Here is a 16,947-nt window from a genome sequence, read left to right on the forward strand (position 1 = left end):
TTCTCAGCTTGATTAAATAAAAAGGTTCTAATAATTAATGGAATGATACAACTAGGTACTGACCCTTTAAATATATTTACAGTAAAATCTAATATATTTGTGAATGTACCGATACATAAACCTTCTCCCTTGGAAAACTTCAAATACTTCAGTGATGTATTTTGCATTTTGGAGGCTCGAGGCTCAGCCACATTGTTTGATCAAGGGGGCCTCAATTACTTCAACCCTGAGCTGAATTAAGCTGGTACTAACGACAAATGGACCCAGTAAAGCAGTTAAAATCTGTTCCCTGAATTCCATAAATCCCCAAAGAGCAGTGTGCAGCCACCGTGCAGGAACAGCCATTACATTTGAATATGAACAGCAAACTATTAACTGGCCTCATTCACGAGTACTTTTAAGTCCTTTTATCATTGAACGTGCAGAATTGTGACAACTTTCATTGCGACACTAGAAAATGGAGATGCGAAGAAAAGACGGGAGACTTTATCAGGTCAAAACAATCATTTAATAAAAAAACAAACAGGGGAGGGACACACCTGTCCTCTGAATTTACCGAGTCACAATTTATTGTCGCAACTGGAAACATTCACTCACTTACACATTGTGATAAACAGCTATGACACGTCTGAACAAAAACATGCAGACTGATTTAAGTTAACCAACAAACACACCCGAGAAATGTACAATCCAGTGTAGCAGGATGGTCTGCATTAGGAACCATACAAGCGATTCGGTAAGTTTTAGCCTGTTAATCACAAACGTTTTGTTTTCGAAGATATTAACAATGAGCCTGTTAGCTGCTGGACTGCAAGAGAAAAACAATGAAAATGTGAAACTGTTTAGATAGATTGTCTATCCAAAAACATTCAATGCCTTTCTTTTAAGACTGAAAAAAACTGTAGAGGCGTTAACTAAATCCACAGAAAACAACAAAAGGATATGAATGAAAGAAACTAGATTTTGCAGTTAATGCGCTAAAACGTGCAAAAGTGCCTGTAGGGTCCTTCGAAGAAGAGCTCAGGATGGCCCTCACAGTAACGAAGGCTACAGGGACGCGAGCAAAACAAACTAAAAAAATCATTTTGTCAACCAAGATTTCAGTTCTATTTACAAAATGGGTTGAACGCAGAGGAAAAGCAATTCCTCCTCCACACAGAAGCAATCACATCCCTGAGTACAGTGTTATTATTTCTATCACTGAGATCCGCTGCTGTGTGATCGCTTATTACCATCAAGTGATTACTGGTCAGGTTCAGTTTGATCACAACAGTGCAGCACATCATCATCATCATCACTCGGTAGTTCTTCCCGGCCTGAAGTGAGCAAAGAGGCCGACATTAAATATTAAGAGGCTTCAGCAGCGGTCATAACAAGAACCCTTTGGAGCGAGAGGGTTGGGGCGTTGCAGTGACAGCGCGAGGAGCAGCCAGGCAGTTTTCCTTCACCATCAAACGGAGACCCAGTTTGTACTCTGAGTGCTGCACAGAGCCAGATGCCAGTATTAGTCTTTTTATTGTACTGTATTAATCCCCTTGGGGGAAATTCCTTACCAAACTCACCCATCGGAGGGGACTAGGGGTCTTTCTCATTGACCCATAGTGCATTTTTTCGACACACACACACACACACACACACACACACACACACACACACACACACACACACACACACACACACACACACACACACACACACACACACACACACACACACACACACACACACACACACACACACACACACACACACACACACACACACACACACACACACACACACACAGAGTGCCAACCATAGCGCCACCGAGCGGCCAATTCAAAGTTACCAAATGTTTGAATTTGTTTTGAGACGTCCTTGTCAATAGATAATAAGCTTTGCAACAAAAGCTTGTGCACTAGCATGTGGGCTCCTCTGCTTTCTCCACCTTCTCCTCCACGTCGGTGTCTTTGTCTTTGCTCTTTTTGTGTTTTTTCTTCTTGTGTTTGTGTTTGTGCTCCTTGTTTTGGCCCTCTTTCTCCTGGATTTCGTGTTTCTTGTGCTTTTTGTGTTTTTTGTGTTTCTTGTGTTTCTTCTTCTTCTTTTTGTCGGTGTTGGTGGTGGTGGTGGTGTTGGCCGAGCCGCTGCAGTTGCTCATGCTGGGGCTGTGGGAGGGCTGGCTGAGCGACAGGCTGGGGCTGCTGCTCCGACCTTTCTCCGGCTCGGAGCCTTCGCCCTCGCTGTAGTCGGGCACAAAGGCCGCCTCGTCCATCTCGCGGCCCAGGTCTGAGCACAGGCGCTGCCTCCTGGGCTCCGGGCCTCGACTCTCCTCTCGTCCTCCTCCGCTTCTGCCCTCTCCCGCTCTCTCATCCTTGGCCGTCACTCCCCGGCCCTCTTCTCTCCCCGCGCCTCTCTTCTCGTCTTCCCTTGCGGCTCTGCCGTCGTCTCTTGCCCCCCTGCTCTCCTCTTTCACCACTTTTGTTTTGGTTGATTTGTCCGGGTTGCTGTGTGTCATCCTGCTGCCCTTCCCCTCCTCCCTTGGTGTTCTACCTTTCTTCTCCTCCCTCACGGCTCCTCTCCTCTCCTCCCTGGGAGCTTCCCTGCCTTCGCTCCCAATTAGTTTTGGAGCTTCATGCAGCCCCTCTCTGCCTCGAGGCCTCTGCAGCACTGGAGACGGCTCTTTGGGTGCATTTAGTCCGTTTTCCTGGCCCTCCTCGTCGTCTTCTCTCTCCCATTTGGAGCGAGGAGGAGCCTGAATGAGTGGCTCTTCTCTGACCGGGCTGACGTTCGGACTGACCGACGGGCTGCGGACGCGGGTGACGGGGCTCAATGGCGCCGGCTCTGCAGGCTTGGAGGACACAGTCTTCAGGTCTTTCTCAGAGTCCTGTTTTGTCTCTTGAGACGACCTACTGGAGACAAGAAAAACACTGACGGTTACATTTACATTCATCACACAAACACGTGTTAACATTTTTACACTTCTCATATTCGAAAATCCAAACAATCATAGAATATGACTGCTGAATTTCTTATGCTTTGAATAACAATTAACATTACTTCGCAATACTTAGAAGACTCACAAAAATATGCAAAACAACCAATTAATTTGAATTTCCTGTAGACCAGACCTTAAAGTCTTTCTGGGTCTCAGTTCTGTGTTGTTGAAACAGCAGCAATAATGCTCACAGCTATTTAGGGATCCATTGAATTGCTGATTTTACTATGCACTAACAATGAACAGGATCATTTATTGTTGCATGAATGAGTCAGAACACATAACTGATGGATTGTAAAACTCATTTTTGTTATGTTCAGGGTTTGATTTAACAGGTTAGAGCAGCTGCGTGGCCTAAGGCACTTGTTCTGGAGCCTCAATTACTTTTCAATCCTCCTGCATGAGATAATCAGCAAAATCAATCTCATTCCTGTAGTATGAATGATTGTGTGACATCGGATGCTATAGTTTAAAGATTCGAGGCAAAGAATTGCATTTGTTTTCGTGTTCTCTCTGCACGTGCACGGGGCTCTCTATATACTGCTGTTCATATCAATGTCACTGCAATATACACCTGCATTATCAATCCATCCATCCTACAGACAGGGTACATCTTGTACAGGTCACCAGTCCATCACAGGGAAAACACAAAGACTGAAAACCACACACACTCATTTACACCTAGAGATATCAATTAATCTAACATGCATGTTTTGGTTTTTTTTACCCCAGAGGAAATCCACACATGCATGGGGAAACCATGCAAACTTGAGTTAGATTATGTTTTGTGATGGCAGAATTCTTAACAGATAAGGGAGATTGGATACACTAACTTAGTTACACATAACTAATAAAGAGCATGGTGAATGTAAAAGCTTATACAAGAGCTGTGTTAATTTTGACAAATTGTGATTTAAGTGTTTCAGACACTGTGCGATTTGAACAATCTTAGTAGTCACAGCCTCTCACACTGCACGAGACCAATGTAAATAATCATGTCTGCAGACAAGGAATGCACCAATACTGCTACCGGCGCATCCCTAGTCTGCAGACTATATGAACACACGTTGTTGGAGACATTTTGGTCCCACTTTAATTTAAGGGGCCTTTCACATGAGATAGTCCGGGACTCAGTTTGTGCGTGTGCACTTGTGTGATTTCACAAATAAATTTGGTTCAGGTGACATTCACATTCAGGTTTGAGACCAGATGTCACGCAATTACAACAGCTGCTAGTTTGAGTTTGCTGTCGCCTGACAAACACTGACCAGAGAGGAAGTAAAGAAGAAACACGGCTCATTGATTGGTCCGGACAGAAACCGGAAGTCCCGCCGCTTTAACCCATGGTGGCTAGGCTAGTTAGCCCGTGGCTAACGGGTAGCCACAAACAATCGTGATATATAGTCTTCAGACCAGATATCAATAAGCGCCTTTCTCACTACTTCTTCCTCACTACTCCACGTCTGCCCGCGAGATATTTCCCAACTTTTTCTTTCTGTGTCTGCTTCTTCTGATTTGTCGGGGGTTAGCGTGTTTTTACTACCCAGAATGCATTGCACATGTCAGGTCCTCCCCCGTCCTCTCACCCCACTCGCTAGAAAGATCACTTGTAAAGGAACCACTTCCTCGCTACTCCACATCTGTGTACGAGCCATTTTCCAGCAAAAAACAAATGTTACAGGAGTCCTTTCTTTTCCGCAGCTTTTTCAGATTCACGCACCCAAAATGCATTGCGCTCCACATTCCATCCCCTCAACCCGTTCGCTCGAAAGTCTGTTTGAAAGAGGACTGAGACCAGTGTTTTGAAGGGGACCAGATTCTGCTTGAAAAATCCAGAACTGAGTTCGTTGTGCGTTCATATTTCCCCAAACGAAAAAGACTTTCCCAGAAGGTCCTTAAAAGAGAACTCTGGTCCGCATCAGACAGGGGAATGTGAACGGGCCCTAAGGTTTATTTAGTCTTGTGTAGTATTATTTCTGACCACTGGGAGGCGTAATTTACTGAGGTTGCACATGTCACATGGGTTTAGTTAATTAAATGTGCTGGTAACACAGTGAGGGACAGGTGTGGAACGTGGGGAGAAACAAGGTTCCGACGATGGCCATGCTCGCCACTGAGGCAGTCACTACCAGCACCAGGGGAATAACTGAATGTAAAATGTAAATCTGTTTTAAAGACTCTTTGATAAATAAATGTGAACGTGACCCAAAAAACCACTCTTGGACCTGGATCATTTGTATGGCCACGAGTCAGGAACATCACGCCATCCACACTCGAGGATTGGCCTTCACACACTCGAGGATTGGCCTTCACACACGGCGACTCGCAGTCGGGGTGGTTGTGCAATCACATATTGTATAATCACACCGACTGATTGCCTAATGTGCAGTCACGGAACAATAACATACTTGAACGGAGCAGCAGTGTTGTGGCATTTATGTGTTTGGAAACTCTTTCGTCTCGTTTTGATTCGTTGACTGAAGTGTCCGTTATATTTAGTCACAGTCGTCCTCTTCATGTCTTATTTTTATTAAGTTTTCGTCCGTGAAAAAGGTTCGTTGTCTAATATTTATCGTCATAGTTTTAGTCAACGAAATTTACACTGTACAGGAGTTGTTATTGGTCTTCATGTGATGCAAACCCAGAACTAGCATTTCTAAAAATTCTACAGAGTATCCCAGAATCTCGGGACATCTGGGTGACAATATAGGTGCGCAGACGTCGTCTTCAGGTCTCTCGATCACATCTGCCAAATTTCTTACTTAAACATTGGAATTTCGACTATTCTGTCACAGCGTGTTGTAAATTATTTTGACACTGCTGAGCCCAGAATGAGCAACTCTAAGCAGAAGAAAAGTAGCGCACCTAATCCAGTCGCAACACGAGGCAGCACTAGTATAGCTCGTAAACTTTTAGCCATGGCGGCCACTGCAGCTCCTGCTAACGTGAGCAGTGATGCTGCTAAGGTCACCTGTCAGGGAGACTCTACCGACACCATCTCCATGTCGCAATTGTCGGCTGAGCTGGCAAAGCATAGAGCCGAGCTGATGTCGTCGTCTCCGGGCTAATCAAAGAGTCCCTAAAGCCACTTCAGACAGCCATGGATGCCCTCGGGACACGGTTAGTTCGTTCCAGACCCGCCTCACAGCCAAGGAAGCTATTGCTGGAGAAAACTTTGAACGACTAACCTCAGTCAAAGCTACAATGAACTCTCACCAAAGCCCGGAATGACGCACTGTGGGACCGCGTAGACGACTTAGAAAACAGATCACGCAGATCCAACCTGAGAATAGTGAACATCTCGGAGGGCAGACAACTCAAAAGACAACGGGCGGCAGGCTCACCTTGAGGAGCTGGCAGAGTGACTTGTAAGAACCTTCCGACTGATCCGGGGTTTACGCTTCACAGCCGCTTCCTGACCGTCTTTGGCCCCTGTTGGAACAGGAGAAAAAAGTAAAGTTTAATCAATGCTTAATTACATGACACAAGACAAAATCAAAGTAATCCCTTTCTGAGTCTAAAATTACCGTCTCTGTGAGTAGAAGCTGGTTTCTCTCCTGAGGGCAAATTCCTCTCCGCTCTGTCCTTGGACACACTCCTGGGAAGTGATGGAACATAATTACAGCCATTAACAACTATGTTTACAGACAGAACTGCATCGTCTTGCCATCTTGGTTATGGATGTACTGGATATAAACTGAATGTTACCGGTCAGACTTGGCGGTTCTTTCTGAGGCCTCCCCTCTCTCCTTCCAAGACGTGCTGGGTTTGTCTTGATGGTCTACCAGTTTCCTTGTGATGGCTGATTTCTCTCCAATGGTCATTTTATCCAGGCAGACCGACCTCGATCCTCCACTTCCACCACTGGAGTTCCTTCGCTCTGTCCTAGATGACCTTTCTCCGTCAGGTTCTCTCTCCAATCTCTCCACTACCTTCTGTGAGCTGGACCCTGAACTCCTAGCCCTGTCCCGGTCTCTGTCCCTGTCTGACCCTTGACCTCTGTCTCTGTCTCTATCTCGATCTCTGTCAGAACCAGAAGGTCTATCCCGATCTTTGTCTGGTCCTGAGCTTCTGTCCTGGTCTCTGTCTGAGCCATGCTGTCGTTCTCCAGCACTGCTCGGTCTTTCTCTGGACACAGTCTTGTCTTCTGATGCTGATCTCTCCTTTTGTCCAGTTCCTTCAGCTGTGCTACTGGGTCGGTCTCCTTCAGCAACATTAGAGGCTGATCGATCTGAGCTGGAAGTTGTCCTATCAGGACCCGGCAGATGTCTGTCTGATGCAATTGACTCAGTGCTGCCTCTTCCGCCAAGATCTCTGTTCAACTTGATCCTCCTCACTGGCTTGAACTGCACATGGACAAAAAATAAAGAACAATTTATAAAAAACAAGCCTGCAAGAATTACTTAGAATTCATTCAATGAAGACCTACCTCGATGTCCATCAGAGGTTTGATAGTTACTCGATCCGCTTCTCCGCGGCTTATGTCGCGGCTCCCTGGAAGTGTACCAAAGCTTGGTCGGTCAGAAGAGGGTGGGAGTCTGTGCAGAGGAGGCTGGTGAGGCAGATGAGGGAGTGACAGAACATCGCTAGTCCCCAGGCCATCTATTCTCCTCAACTTCCCAGGAGGAGGTCCAAGCAGAGAGCGGCCCTCTTCCATCCTCCTACGACCATCAACTGGGGAAGGAGGACGATGGAGGTGTAATGGTGGATGTGGATGTGGATGTGGATGAGGATGAGGATGAGGATGAGGATGAGGATGGGGATGGGGATGGGGGTGAGAATGTGGATGAGGATGAGGATGAGGAAGGGGAAGAGGAAGCGGAAGAGGAAGGAGACCACCACCTGGTGGAAGATCTCTTCTTCCTCGCATGTCATGTCCAGGCCGAGGAAGATCATGAAGAGAAGGATGAGGTGGATGAGGTGGAGGCAGACTCTGGGCGGACAGAGGGGGAGTCTTTATTAATGGAGGCCTCCCAGCTGAGCTTTTAATCTTGTCCCTTTTAGGTGTGTTCATGTTAGAGGCATCTTCTGGTTTAGTCTTCATGGTTCTTGATGGTTTAGCAGCAGATGATGAAGATGACGACGACTCTTTCTTCTTGGTCACCACTGTTTCTCCACTCTTTTTCCTCGTCTTATCACTCTTCAGTCTCATACTTTCCATTTTTACTTTAGCTTTTACCTTTGGAGCTTTCTCTTTCTTGGTTTTATCAACTTGAATCTTTGTTGTTGACTTGGTAGAAGGTTTGGATACACTAGTGCTTTTAGAGGCTGGTGCTTTAGAGACTGCAGCACCAGCTTGCAGCCTGGAGGAAACGGGAGGCGTTTTGCTTTGTGAAGGAATCTCATCCATAGGTTCGTCTCTAACTGGAGTAGCATCACCTCTGTCCATCGACTGCTGTGATTGCTCAGCTTCATCAGTCTTCTTCCTTTTAACCTTCTTGTTTTTGAGGACTCTGGTGCTGGACTTTGTTCCTGATGAGGAAGAGGACGGGGGGTGGTGTGGACCACCACCCCTGTCCTCCCTCCCTCTTCTTCCTCTCCCATGTGGCGAGTAATCTCGGGACATTGGCGACATGCGATCTCTGTCTCTGTCTCTGTCCCTGTCCCTGCTGCCATGGCCTCTGTGGTGCAGTGGAGGATGTTGGTTGTCATAGTCCTTGTAGTACTTGTTATACCAGTCTGCATAATCCTTCTCCCACCTTTCTCTCTCCCAGCGGTCATGACCTCCAGGGCTTGGGCCCTTCAGTTCATACGGCACTAGATCCCGGGGTGGCGGCTTTCGACCACCGGGGCTACGGCTACGGAAGCCACCAGGGGATCGAGACCGCGATCTTGACCTATAGGGCCCTGCTCCTTCTGCTCCTTCCCAGCCTGCTCCACGGTATGATGGAGATCGCGGTGAGCCAGAGCGCCTGTAACTATAAGATCTTGAACGAGAGCGAGACCTCGACCTCGAGCGCCCGTAACTGCGTCCATTGCGACGAGAGAAAGGGGACCTAGGGTAAGACCTGCCATGAGACCGGGAGCGGGAGCGACTCGGAGTGTATGAGTATGACCTGGATCTTGATCGGGACCTTGATCTGGAACGGGAGTAAGGAGAGCGGCTGAATGGAGAGCGACTGTATGATCGGGACCTGGAAAATCAAATGATTGTGAACAGACAAAAAAACAGGAAAACAATTAAGACTATAAAAATGTAACGGGAGGACATATAAGGTATTATTTAGCCATAGTTACTGGAACTAATAGGATCAATTTGTTGTGACTGCTTAATATAGTTACCTGGAATAAGACGGTCTTCGTCGCTTTGGCGCATTTCTGTACTTCATGAGCTCTTTGTGGAAGTCTTTTGTGAATTCATCCAGTTTGGATGTGACTCTGTGTACACAAGGTCAAGTATACTTTGAAAGAGAAACTAGACTGCGATGTGATAAATCCTGTTAATGTCCCAATGAAATTGAGGCTACACAGTGGGTCATTGATAACCCAAAATTAATTTAAAAAAACAAACTCACTTGTCTTGTCGATGGTGTCTCTGCCTGTAGAAGTCTTCTTTCGAAAGAGAAGGGGGTTGCTGGAGAGAAGGTGGGAGAGGTAGGAGAGGGGGCTGGGCACCTGGGGGCAACCAGGGAGGGGTTAGTCCTGGTGGTCCAGGGGCATAAATTGGCTGGGGCTGGTAACTGAGGGCAGGTGGAGGGATAAGACCAGGGCCAGAGGTATATGGAGGTAGGTAGGGCTGTGGAGGGGGGGCGTAAAGGGCTGGGGACGGGTACACGGGAGGAGCAGGCACAGGAGGTGGACCTGTATGGAGGCGGGCAGACGGGTGCTCTCCTCTATTCCTATACCTGATTTTAAAGAGATGGCAAAAAAACATGTATCATACTAACCTTTTAATATACATTTTAAATGAATTAGACAGTTCCATTGGCAGTTCTTACCAGTGTCTGCCTCCCCCTCTGTGTGAGTGGCTGGGTCGTGACTGGTGGCCTAATGGAGCAATGAGGCCATTTATTAGCTGATGAATGTCAGTCAAGGTCAAGACAAATCTCCATAAATCAATAGCACTGAGCATCTTACCTGATGAATGAGGTGGCCTTACAGCAGGGGGATGGAAAGTCACAGGCAAATTGTAGCCACTCTGCAAGAATAACAAACACATTTTTTACCTTCAGTGGATGTTCCAGACTACTTTAAAGGATCCATAAATATCTGATAGAAATGTTAATTAAGTTCACAGTAGGGATAATTAATTTGTTGAGATGCAGTTAAATGCACTTGTCCTCAGTGGTCGACCTTATAAATCTCAACTTTGCCCTTCAATTGAATTTACTATGCATAAAGTGAATGAATTATGTAATCAGAACACCGTTGGGTTCAATTTCTGCTTTCAAAGGTCAGTGAGCCAGAAAAATACTATTGTGAAGATGAACCCACCTGTGAGCCACTTTCTGAGGTTCCAGATGATCCTGGGGTCGCTGCAGGTTCAGGATCCGACTCACTGTAACACAAAGACATACTGACTGGTAAATGTGGACTTTCATTCATAAACGTAATTAAGGCCTGTTCTCAAGTAAACTTACCCTGGTGGGGGTGGTTCGCCATGGTTGCTAGTGTGTACAGGAGAGTGGCGGTCAACAACAGGTGCAGGTGCTGGTGATCCATCCTGTCCCTCAGTAGAAGCAGCATGAGGAGGAGTGGGAGCAGCAGGCGGAGCAGGAGCGGGAGCAGTACTAGCAGCAGCAGTGGGTGCAGGAGGTGGGGATTGCGCTTGAGGGGCAGGCGTGGATGCGCTTGTCGAGGCAGGTGGGGGAACGTTGGCCATCAGCGGGTCCCGCTGTCTCGAGTGCAGAGGCCGGACCAACTGGAGCCGCGGCGGAGGTGGAGCTGCATGCTGTAGCTGCTTGCGCGCGTGTTTGGTGTACCCAGTCTCATTCCTGAAGTTGTTGACAGCCTACATTGGAATAAACACACATTTGATTACACAAACGGTTCAGATCAAAATCTAACCAAGTCAACATGAAACAAGACGCATGTGAAAAGGTTACCTGACGAAGAAACTTGTTGGCGATGAGGTTATCGGGAGAGACATCGTACTGTTGGCACGTGAAGCAGATGTGCTCCTCTGTGTCCAACAAGGCTGTCCTGATACCTGATAACAAAAATATTCTGAGTCATGAGGCTGCCTGAAAATGTGTCTTCAAAAAGTTATCTGCACACAGTCAAACTGTAGCAATAAAATAAATTCTGTGATTAGGTAAAATTTGTTTAAATTCATTGTGTATTATTTTTCTAAAAGATGATTGAGTCAGAACTCACAATCGTCACAGTAACTGTTTCCACAGCAGGGTATCACCACAGCGTCCGTCATCAGGTCGTTACAGATAGGACACAAGAGCTCATCCGGTATTGGGTCTGTATCATCCTCAGAGGAAGACTGATCATGCGGGACAAATGGAGGCCGTTCCTTCTTTCCTTGCGCATACGCCTCTCTGTGGAAAAATCTTTGGTTAATTCTGACTAGTAAACTACAGGCAAAATGCAAAAGAGACTGAAGACACAAAATGGGCTACTACTCTTTGTGCTACATGTGTATCAAAGTTTGTGTGTGTGTTATCGGATGGAACTTACGCATCTATAGCAGGTATTGCATACTCTCCGGTGCTGGTTAACATGGCTCCTTTGGTGCCTGGCTCCGCTTTCACCATGAAGCTCTGAGGGATGCCCTTACTGATTCTCACTGGCTTGGGACCCTCCACACTCTTATCCTGCACCTAAGAAATGAACACAATAAATGTTACCAAAAACATGAAAATTTACTTTTGGGAAAGCAACATAATGGTGTATACAATACAGACATGACGATAATGCATGTTTCTTACCGCCAGCAAGGGGCATTGCCGAATGTAATGGCCCGCCTTTCCACACCGATAGCAGGTATAGTGAGCAGGTGGAGGCCCGACTGCTTTCTTGGAGTAACTACAAAGAAGGCAAGGTACAATAAAGACAAAGAACAATATTAAAGAAAAACTGGGACTTTAGTTTCAGAGTAACCGGACATCAATCAGGTGTATAAATAGGAGCTTGTGTGTACTAACTGTATTGGATCATATTCATGGTTTGACTGAGACATCATGGCTTTAATCTTGTCCTCTTCTGATGCATTTGCATCGACCAGGTTAGCAGTCTAAAAAAACACAACGGAAAGAACAAACCTCAAAAGGGGACATTGAGAACCGCGAAAAGGAATTTAAGGGGGGACCCTATCAACTGGGGTTCAGCTTACAGGAACTGCACGTGTACAGAGACAGTACCTTGGCAAGTTGGGCGAGAGACAAAGAAGGAGAAGAATCCGTCTGCAGGAAAATCAGAGTACATATATTAAAGGTGTTAACAGATCACCTGGTGAACATACAGTGGGAGATTAGAGCCCAGACAGTTTCCAATCACGTCTGTGCTTAATCCCTTCGAGTCTCCATATAGGTTTACCAAAAATGTGGGCTTTCGATAAATACTCAGGAGTCCATAGCGCAGGTACACAACAAAAAAAAATTAATTCAAGACACATATTATTGACAATTAGTGCAACTGCTAGCCTTCTCACGATAGCAATTCCTCAAATAAGGAAACATTTAGGCTCCCAGCAGTGTAAAACATATACCAGAGTAGTTTTTCTTTTATTACATGTAACCACGCTCTGGTTGCACTGAAAGAATGGAAGTTGACTTATTACAAAAGTAAGCTCTACTGTCGCGTTAAGTGAAACATCCAATGGTATTTTTTTACCCTTTCGGCTGTTTAAGATGCACTTTTCCACAATCATGAGGTATCGGAATGAAACGATTTAATGAGCGTCTATATTAAAATGTTTAAACACTGCTGAGCAGCATAAACATGCAACAAGTAACATTAAGTTCCACACCTACTACTCGTTTCAGACTTTATTCGAGAATTGCTTTAAATCCAAAGACAAGACAGTTGTATTCATGTCAGAAACCTACGACTCAAATACTTCCACGATATCTTTTTGAACTCATCAGCAAATTCAAAATGTATTGTAGTGGCCAACCGGTCTATAACTCAAAGTTTCCCCGGGTCCGGGTGGCAGAGGGAGATTTGACATTTCATTTTTGGGAAGCCGTTTCCCTTCACCACGCCACAGGGATTTGAGTTTTTAGCACTCGCTTGTCAAGAGTAGAGGTCATAGCTACTATAAAACTCATCAAAAAAACTATTCCAGATTGCTTTCTGTAAACTAATGAGCTAGCAAGACATGATGCCAGTCCACCTTTAAAGGTGAATTCATTGCAATGCGTCAAATATGTTTTGGCATGACAAGCCAACTTTCGTTAAGAAATGAAACAATAGCAATAATTTAATCTTCAAAGAAGTCAAGTACAAATGCAGTAAAGAAGGCAGCACAGCTCAATTCATCTAATCAAGATCTGTTAGTAAACAAACAAGTAGGGTGGAAGTCTGTCTCAAAGGAAACGCCAGGTATTGCAGAATGCTGTGGAGGGAACACACAGGGATCTGGTGCAAGTGGTTCTGACAGGAAACCACTCAATAACTTTATTGACAGGTTCTGCAGCTCACAGCTTACAGGACACACTACACCAGTATACGTCTCACTGCAGCAACCATAGAGAGATCTCCAGAGATTGATATTTACTTGACTGAGTTAGCCACTTGGTGCTTTGTGGAAAGTCACAGAATGTCACTATCAAAACTGGTTTCTTTCTGATCCCAAAAAACCACAGGAGTAACAGTGCATTTGAAGCTAGTGTGCGATTCTCAGCTAAACAGGAACTGAAGAGTATTGAGTAACTTTCAAAGTGAATGCGACCCTTGGAGGTTTTAAGGATAAGTGCAGTCCAAAATCAATGAGAACAGAAGCGCTTCATGGTGAAATAGTGTACAGGACAAAACAATTGACATTTGTAAATGTTATTGAAAAACAGATCAGAGTGGTTTAAGTTTAGCAAAGTAGGATTTTCGAATAATCTGCAAATATTTTCCACGCACACTTTAGTTGTGTAATCATTATCAATAGTTAATATCAATCCCAGTCAAAGGTTACTTTTTTAAATTGTCAAACCAAAGAAAATAGTTTTCACAGAAAACAAATTACAGTGAATTATCAGTACAAAAATACCACATTTTCCTTTTACAAACCCCTTAAAAAAATACATTTGTCAGGCCTGAAGTAGGCTACAAACCATTTCATTATGAAATACAGTCATTAACAATTAAAATTATTTCTCAGTCAGTTAAATGTGTCAACACTTCAACAGTTGATCAGTTCAAAGCATTAAAAAACATTAATGAAGACTTCCCGGCCATTGCTCCCATTGACCATCTCATTCAAAATTCAAGAAGAAAACCAAGGTTTTCAGACAAAAATAACAGACTCAACTGTGATGACGCCAAGAAACTCTCCCCCAAAACAGACATCAAATAACACAAAGATTGAAATCTCAACACAAAAATGTAACCAACACACAGTGAACAGAAGATACAACTTGATCATTGTTGACAGAATGTTCTTGAGAAAAGTGACTGAAGCAAGAGAGAGGGGGGTAAAGAGAGAGGTGAGGAGGTGAGAGTGTTGGTGGGTTTGTTTTACATACGGGTCTAGATGATCCCACCACTGCTGTGTCAGAACGATCTCTGCAGGAACAAAAAGGAAATGTGAGCCACTCAAATGAAGATCAAACTAGAACAGTAGAAAAAAGCTGTTGCATAACATTTTAATTAACATAAATATCCACCTTACAGATAAGGTCAACAATTGAAGTATACATACACTATGAACGTCCTGCCAGCAGGTTTAACTCCACCAATCGGAGTCCGGCGAACGATCACAGATGAGTGCTTTGGGATGTGGGCTTCATCGTCTGTGTATTCTGTACAAGATGGGACAGATACCATTAAAAAATATACAGCACAATACAATTCATTTCTCAGTTAAAGGGTGACATAGGGTGACATTAACCAAGTAGGTTTGTAATCTAATACAAACGTGAACAAATACTTGTTTTTATGTGTTAAGATATAGTTTATCGTGTAACCAGAATATGAAGTTTTGTAAAAAAGCATGTTACAAGAAAGTAATTGACACACCATATAAAATATTTTACTGTGAATGCAGAAGCTAACTCAATTTAGAAATAAATTATGTTGGTACTGTTTCAATTATTTGTATCCCATACTTCCTCTCCTGATGCTGATAGTGTGGTGTGTGACATCCTGTAATTAAATCTTAGTTACACATTAGACTAATTCAAACACACACACACACACACACACACACACACACACACACACACACACACACACACACACACACACACACACACACACACACACACACACACACACACACACACACACACACACACACACACACACACACACACACACACAGTTGGTTACTGTTGCATCAGATGACAGCATACCTTCTCGAGTCTGCGCATTCGTGATCTGCAGGTCGCAGTCTGTGGCCTTGAGACGCTCTCGGGCCATAATCTGCCTTTTAAGCTCACTAAGTGTTATATGCAGCCCATCGAAGGTGACTGTGTTGTAGTCCAGTTTGGAAGAAAACTTATAGTGAACACACGACATGTTTAACAGGTCTTAAGCACGTATCAACCAAGCACAAAGGGGAAATAACAACAGGCCCGATGTAACCAAATAGAACAGCGTCAACAGTTAACACAGAGGGCTAAATCCGGTGACTTTAACAAGTAAACCTTCTTTATAGATGCTGAAACACTGGACAAAGAAAGGTTTAAAAGGGGAAAGAATGAGCTGGCAGATGTCGAGTGTCCTTTAAGGCAGGCGAAGAAAAATAGTGAGGCCAGAGCGCCACGGAGCGGCGCCGTGGGGCCCGTCAGTTCTTAATTAAGTCCGAGAAAACACACTAGGGTGCCTTCAAACCCAAAGCATTCCATGCAACAAAGAGCAACCCGTGTTCGATGGCTCTGAACGAGGCCAAGTCCACCGTGAATAGTCCTTGATGGGAAAGCCCGAGCAGCGGGTCTTAGCGCTTCCCGAGAACGAGTCTTTTCGCAGCTTGTTGTGCAGTAGCCACACAAAAAAAGTCAATAGAAATGCGTCGCAAGTCCACAATGTCAATGCTAATACCGTGCAACGTATTAAAAAAATGTCCCTGTGAAACCGCAACGGTATATGTAAATATTAAATTAGCTCCAGTCGAGGCTACCAAGCTACGACTGCCTCGCGCTCCTACGAACCGCCGAGGCCTAACAAAAGCTAACGCGGCTATGCTAACAATGCTGGAACAAAAATATGGCACAATCCAGTCAGCACGTCGAGATTCCTCCTTTATCCGCTGTTATGTGAATCCAGAAAAAAAGAAGGTGGTGTATCCAGATGAATCTGCAAGTTTAATCCTTATAATCCACGACGGTTGTCCCGAAAGCTCCGCTCCGTTCCGTTCCTCGCTGTTTCATCAAAATGGAGTCGAAGCGACGGATCCGGAAGTGACCACAGAGTGGGTGACTCGGCTGGCCCGACGTTAAAGAAAATACTCCACGCACAGTTTATTCCATAATTTTATGCCACAGTTTGTGACACAAAAACCTTTAAGGGTGGTGCGGATTTTATGAGTTTTAAACTGTAACGCTCCTCTTAAATGATAAGTTTTCTCTGTTACAGAACAATTTTTGAATATTACCTGGTAATAAATTATTTGCTTTATAAAATATTTGAATAGTTTTAAACTCCACAAGATCCATACATTTTACAATTTTTGATTGGGAAAAAAGTGGATTAGTATGCTCCCGAATGCCAACATTGTGTACAATACTTATTGCTCTTTTTTGCAGTATGACAAGTCTTTTCAGGGAATTTGCCCAAGTATTTCCCCATACTTCCACACAGTAAGTTAGATAAGGTAGTATCAGGGAGTTGTGCAGAATATAACAAGATTTCTGGTCTAGCAAGTACTTAGC

At 44.7% G+C, this 16,947-nt stretch overlaps 1 protein-coding gene across 2 annotated transcripts; it reads right to left on the reverse strand.

Moving 5' to 3' along the window:
• Positions 1–490: 490 nt before the first annotated feature.
• Positions 491–16,458, reverse strand: LOC308110164 (uncharacterized protein). 2 transcript variants are annotated; one of them, XM_080464294.1, is made up of 20 exons: positions 15,430–16,458; positions 14,778–14,877; positions 14,602–14,641; positions 12,286–12,327; positions 12,070–12,158; positions 11,854–11,950; positions 11,603–11,745; positions 11,291–11,463; positions 11,020–11,123; positions 10,555–10,925; positions 10,409–10,472; positions 10,052–10,112; positions 9,913–9,961; positions 9,490–9,819; positions 9,257–9,352; positions 7,404–9,054; positions 6,683–7,320; positions 6,502–6,572; positions 6,319–6,406; positions 491–2,888 (listed from the first exon to the last, which is right to left on the reverse strand). In XM_080464294.1, exons 1-20 carry the CDS (start codon positions 15,593–15,595, stop codon positions 1,898–1,900), a joined length of 5,364 nt encoding a protein of 1,787 aa, XP_080320420.1. In that variant the 5' UTR covers positions 15,596–16,458; the 3' UTR covers positions 491–1,897. The 2 variants fall into 2 exon arrangements, with proteins under 2 accessions (XP_080320420.1, XP_080320419.1); XM_080464293.1 differs by having other exon boundaries at positions 7,404–9,108.
• Between the last annotated feature and the right edge of the window lie 489 nt (positions 16,459–16,947).

Source organism: Lipophrys pholis (assembly GCF_963383615.2).
Source record: "Lipophrys pholis genome assembly, chromosome: 5".
Taxonomy (NCBI): domain Eukaryota; kingdom Metazoa; phylum Chordata; class Actinopteri; order Blenniiformes; family Blenniidae; genus Lipophrys; species Lipophrys pholis.

Bases quoted from the DNA above. Each gene is read 5' to 3' on its own strand.
- LOC308110164 (XM_080464293.1), bottom strand. From the start codon at position 15,595: ATGTCGTGTGTTCACTATAAGTTTTCTTCCAAACTGGACTACAACACA. The intron at 10,926-11,019 runs GTAACCTTTTCA...ATTCCAATGTAG, and splicing joins CCAACAAGTTTCTTCGTCAG to GCTGTCAACAACTTCAGGAA. The intron at 10,113-10,408 runs GTGGGTTCATCT...TTATTCTTGCAG, and splicing joins CCTCAGAAAGTGGCTCACAG to AGTGGCTACAATTTGCCTGT.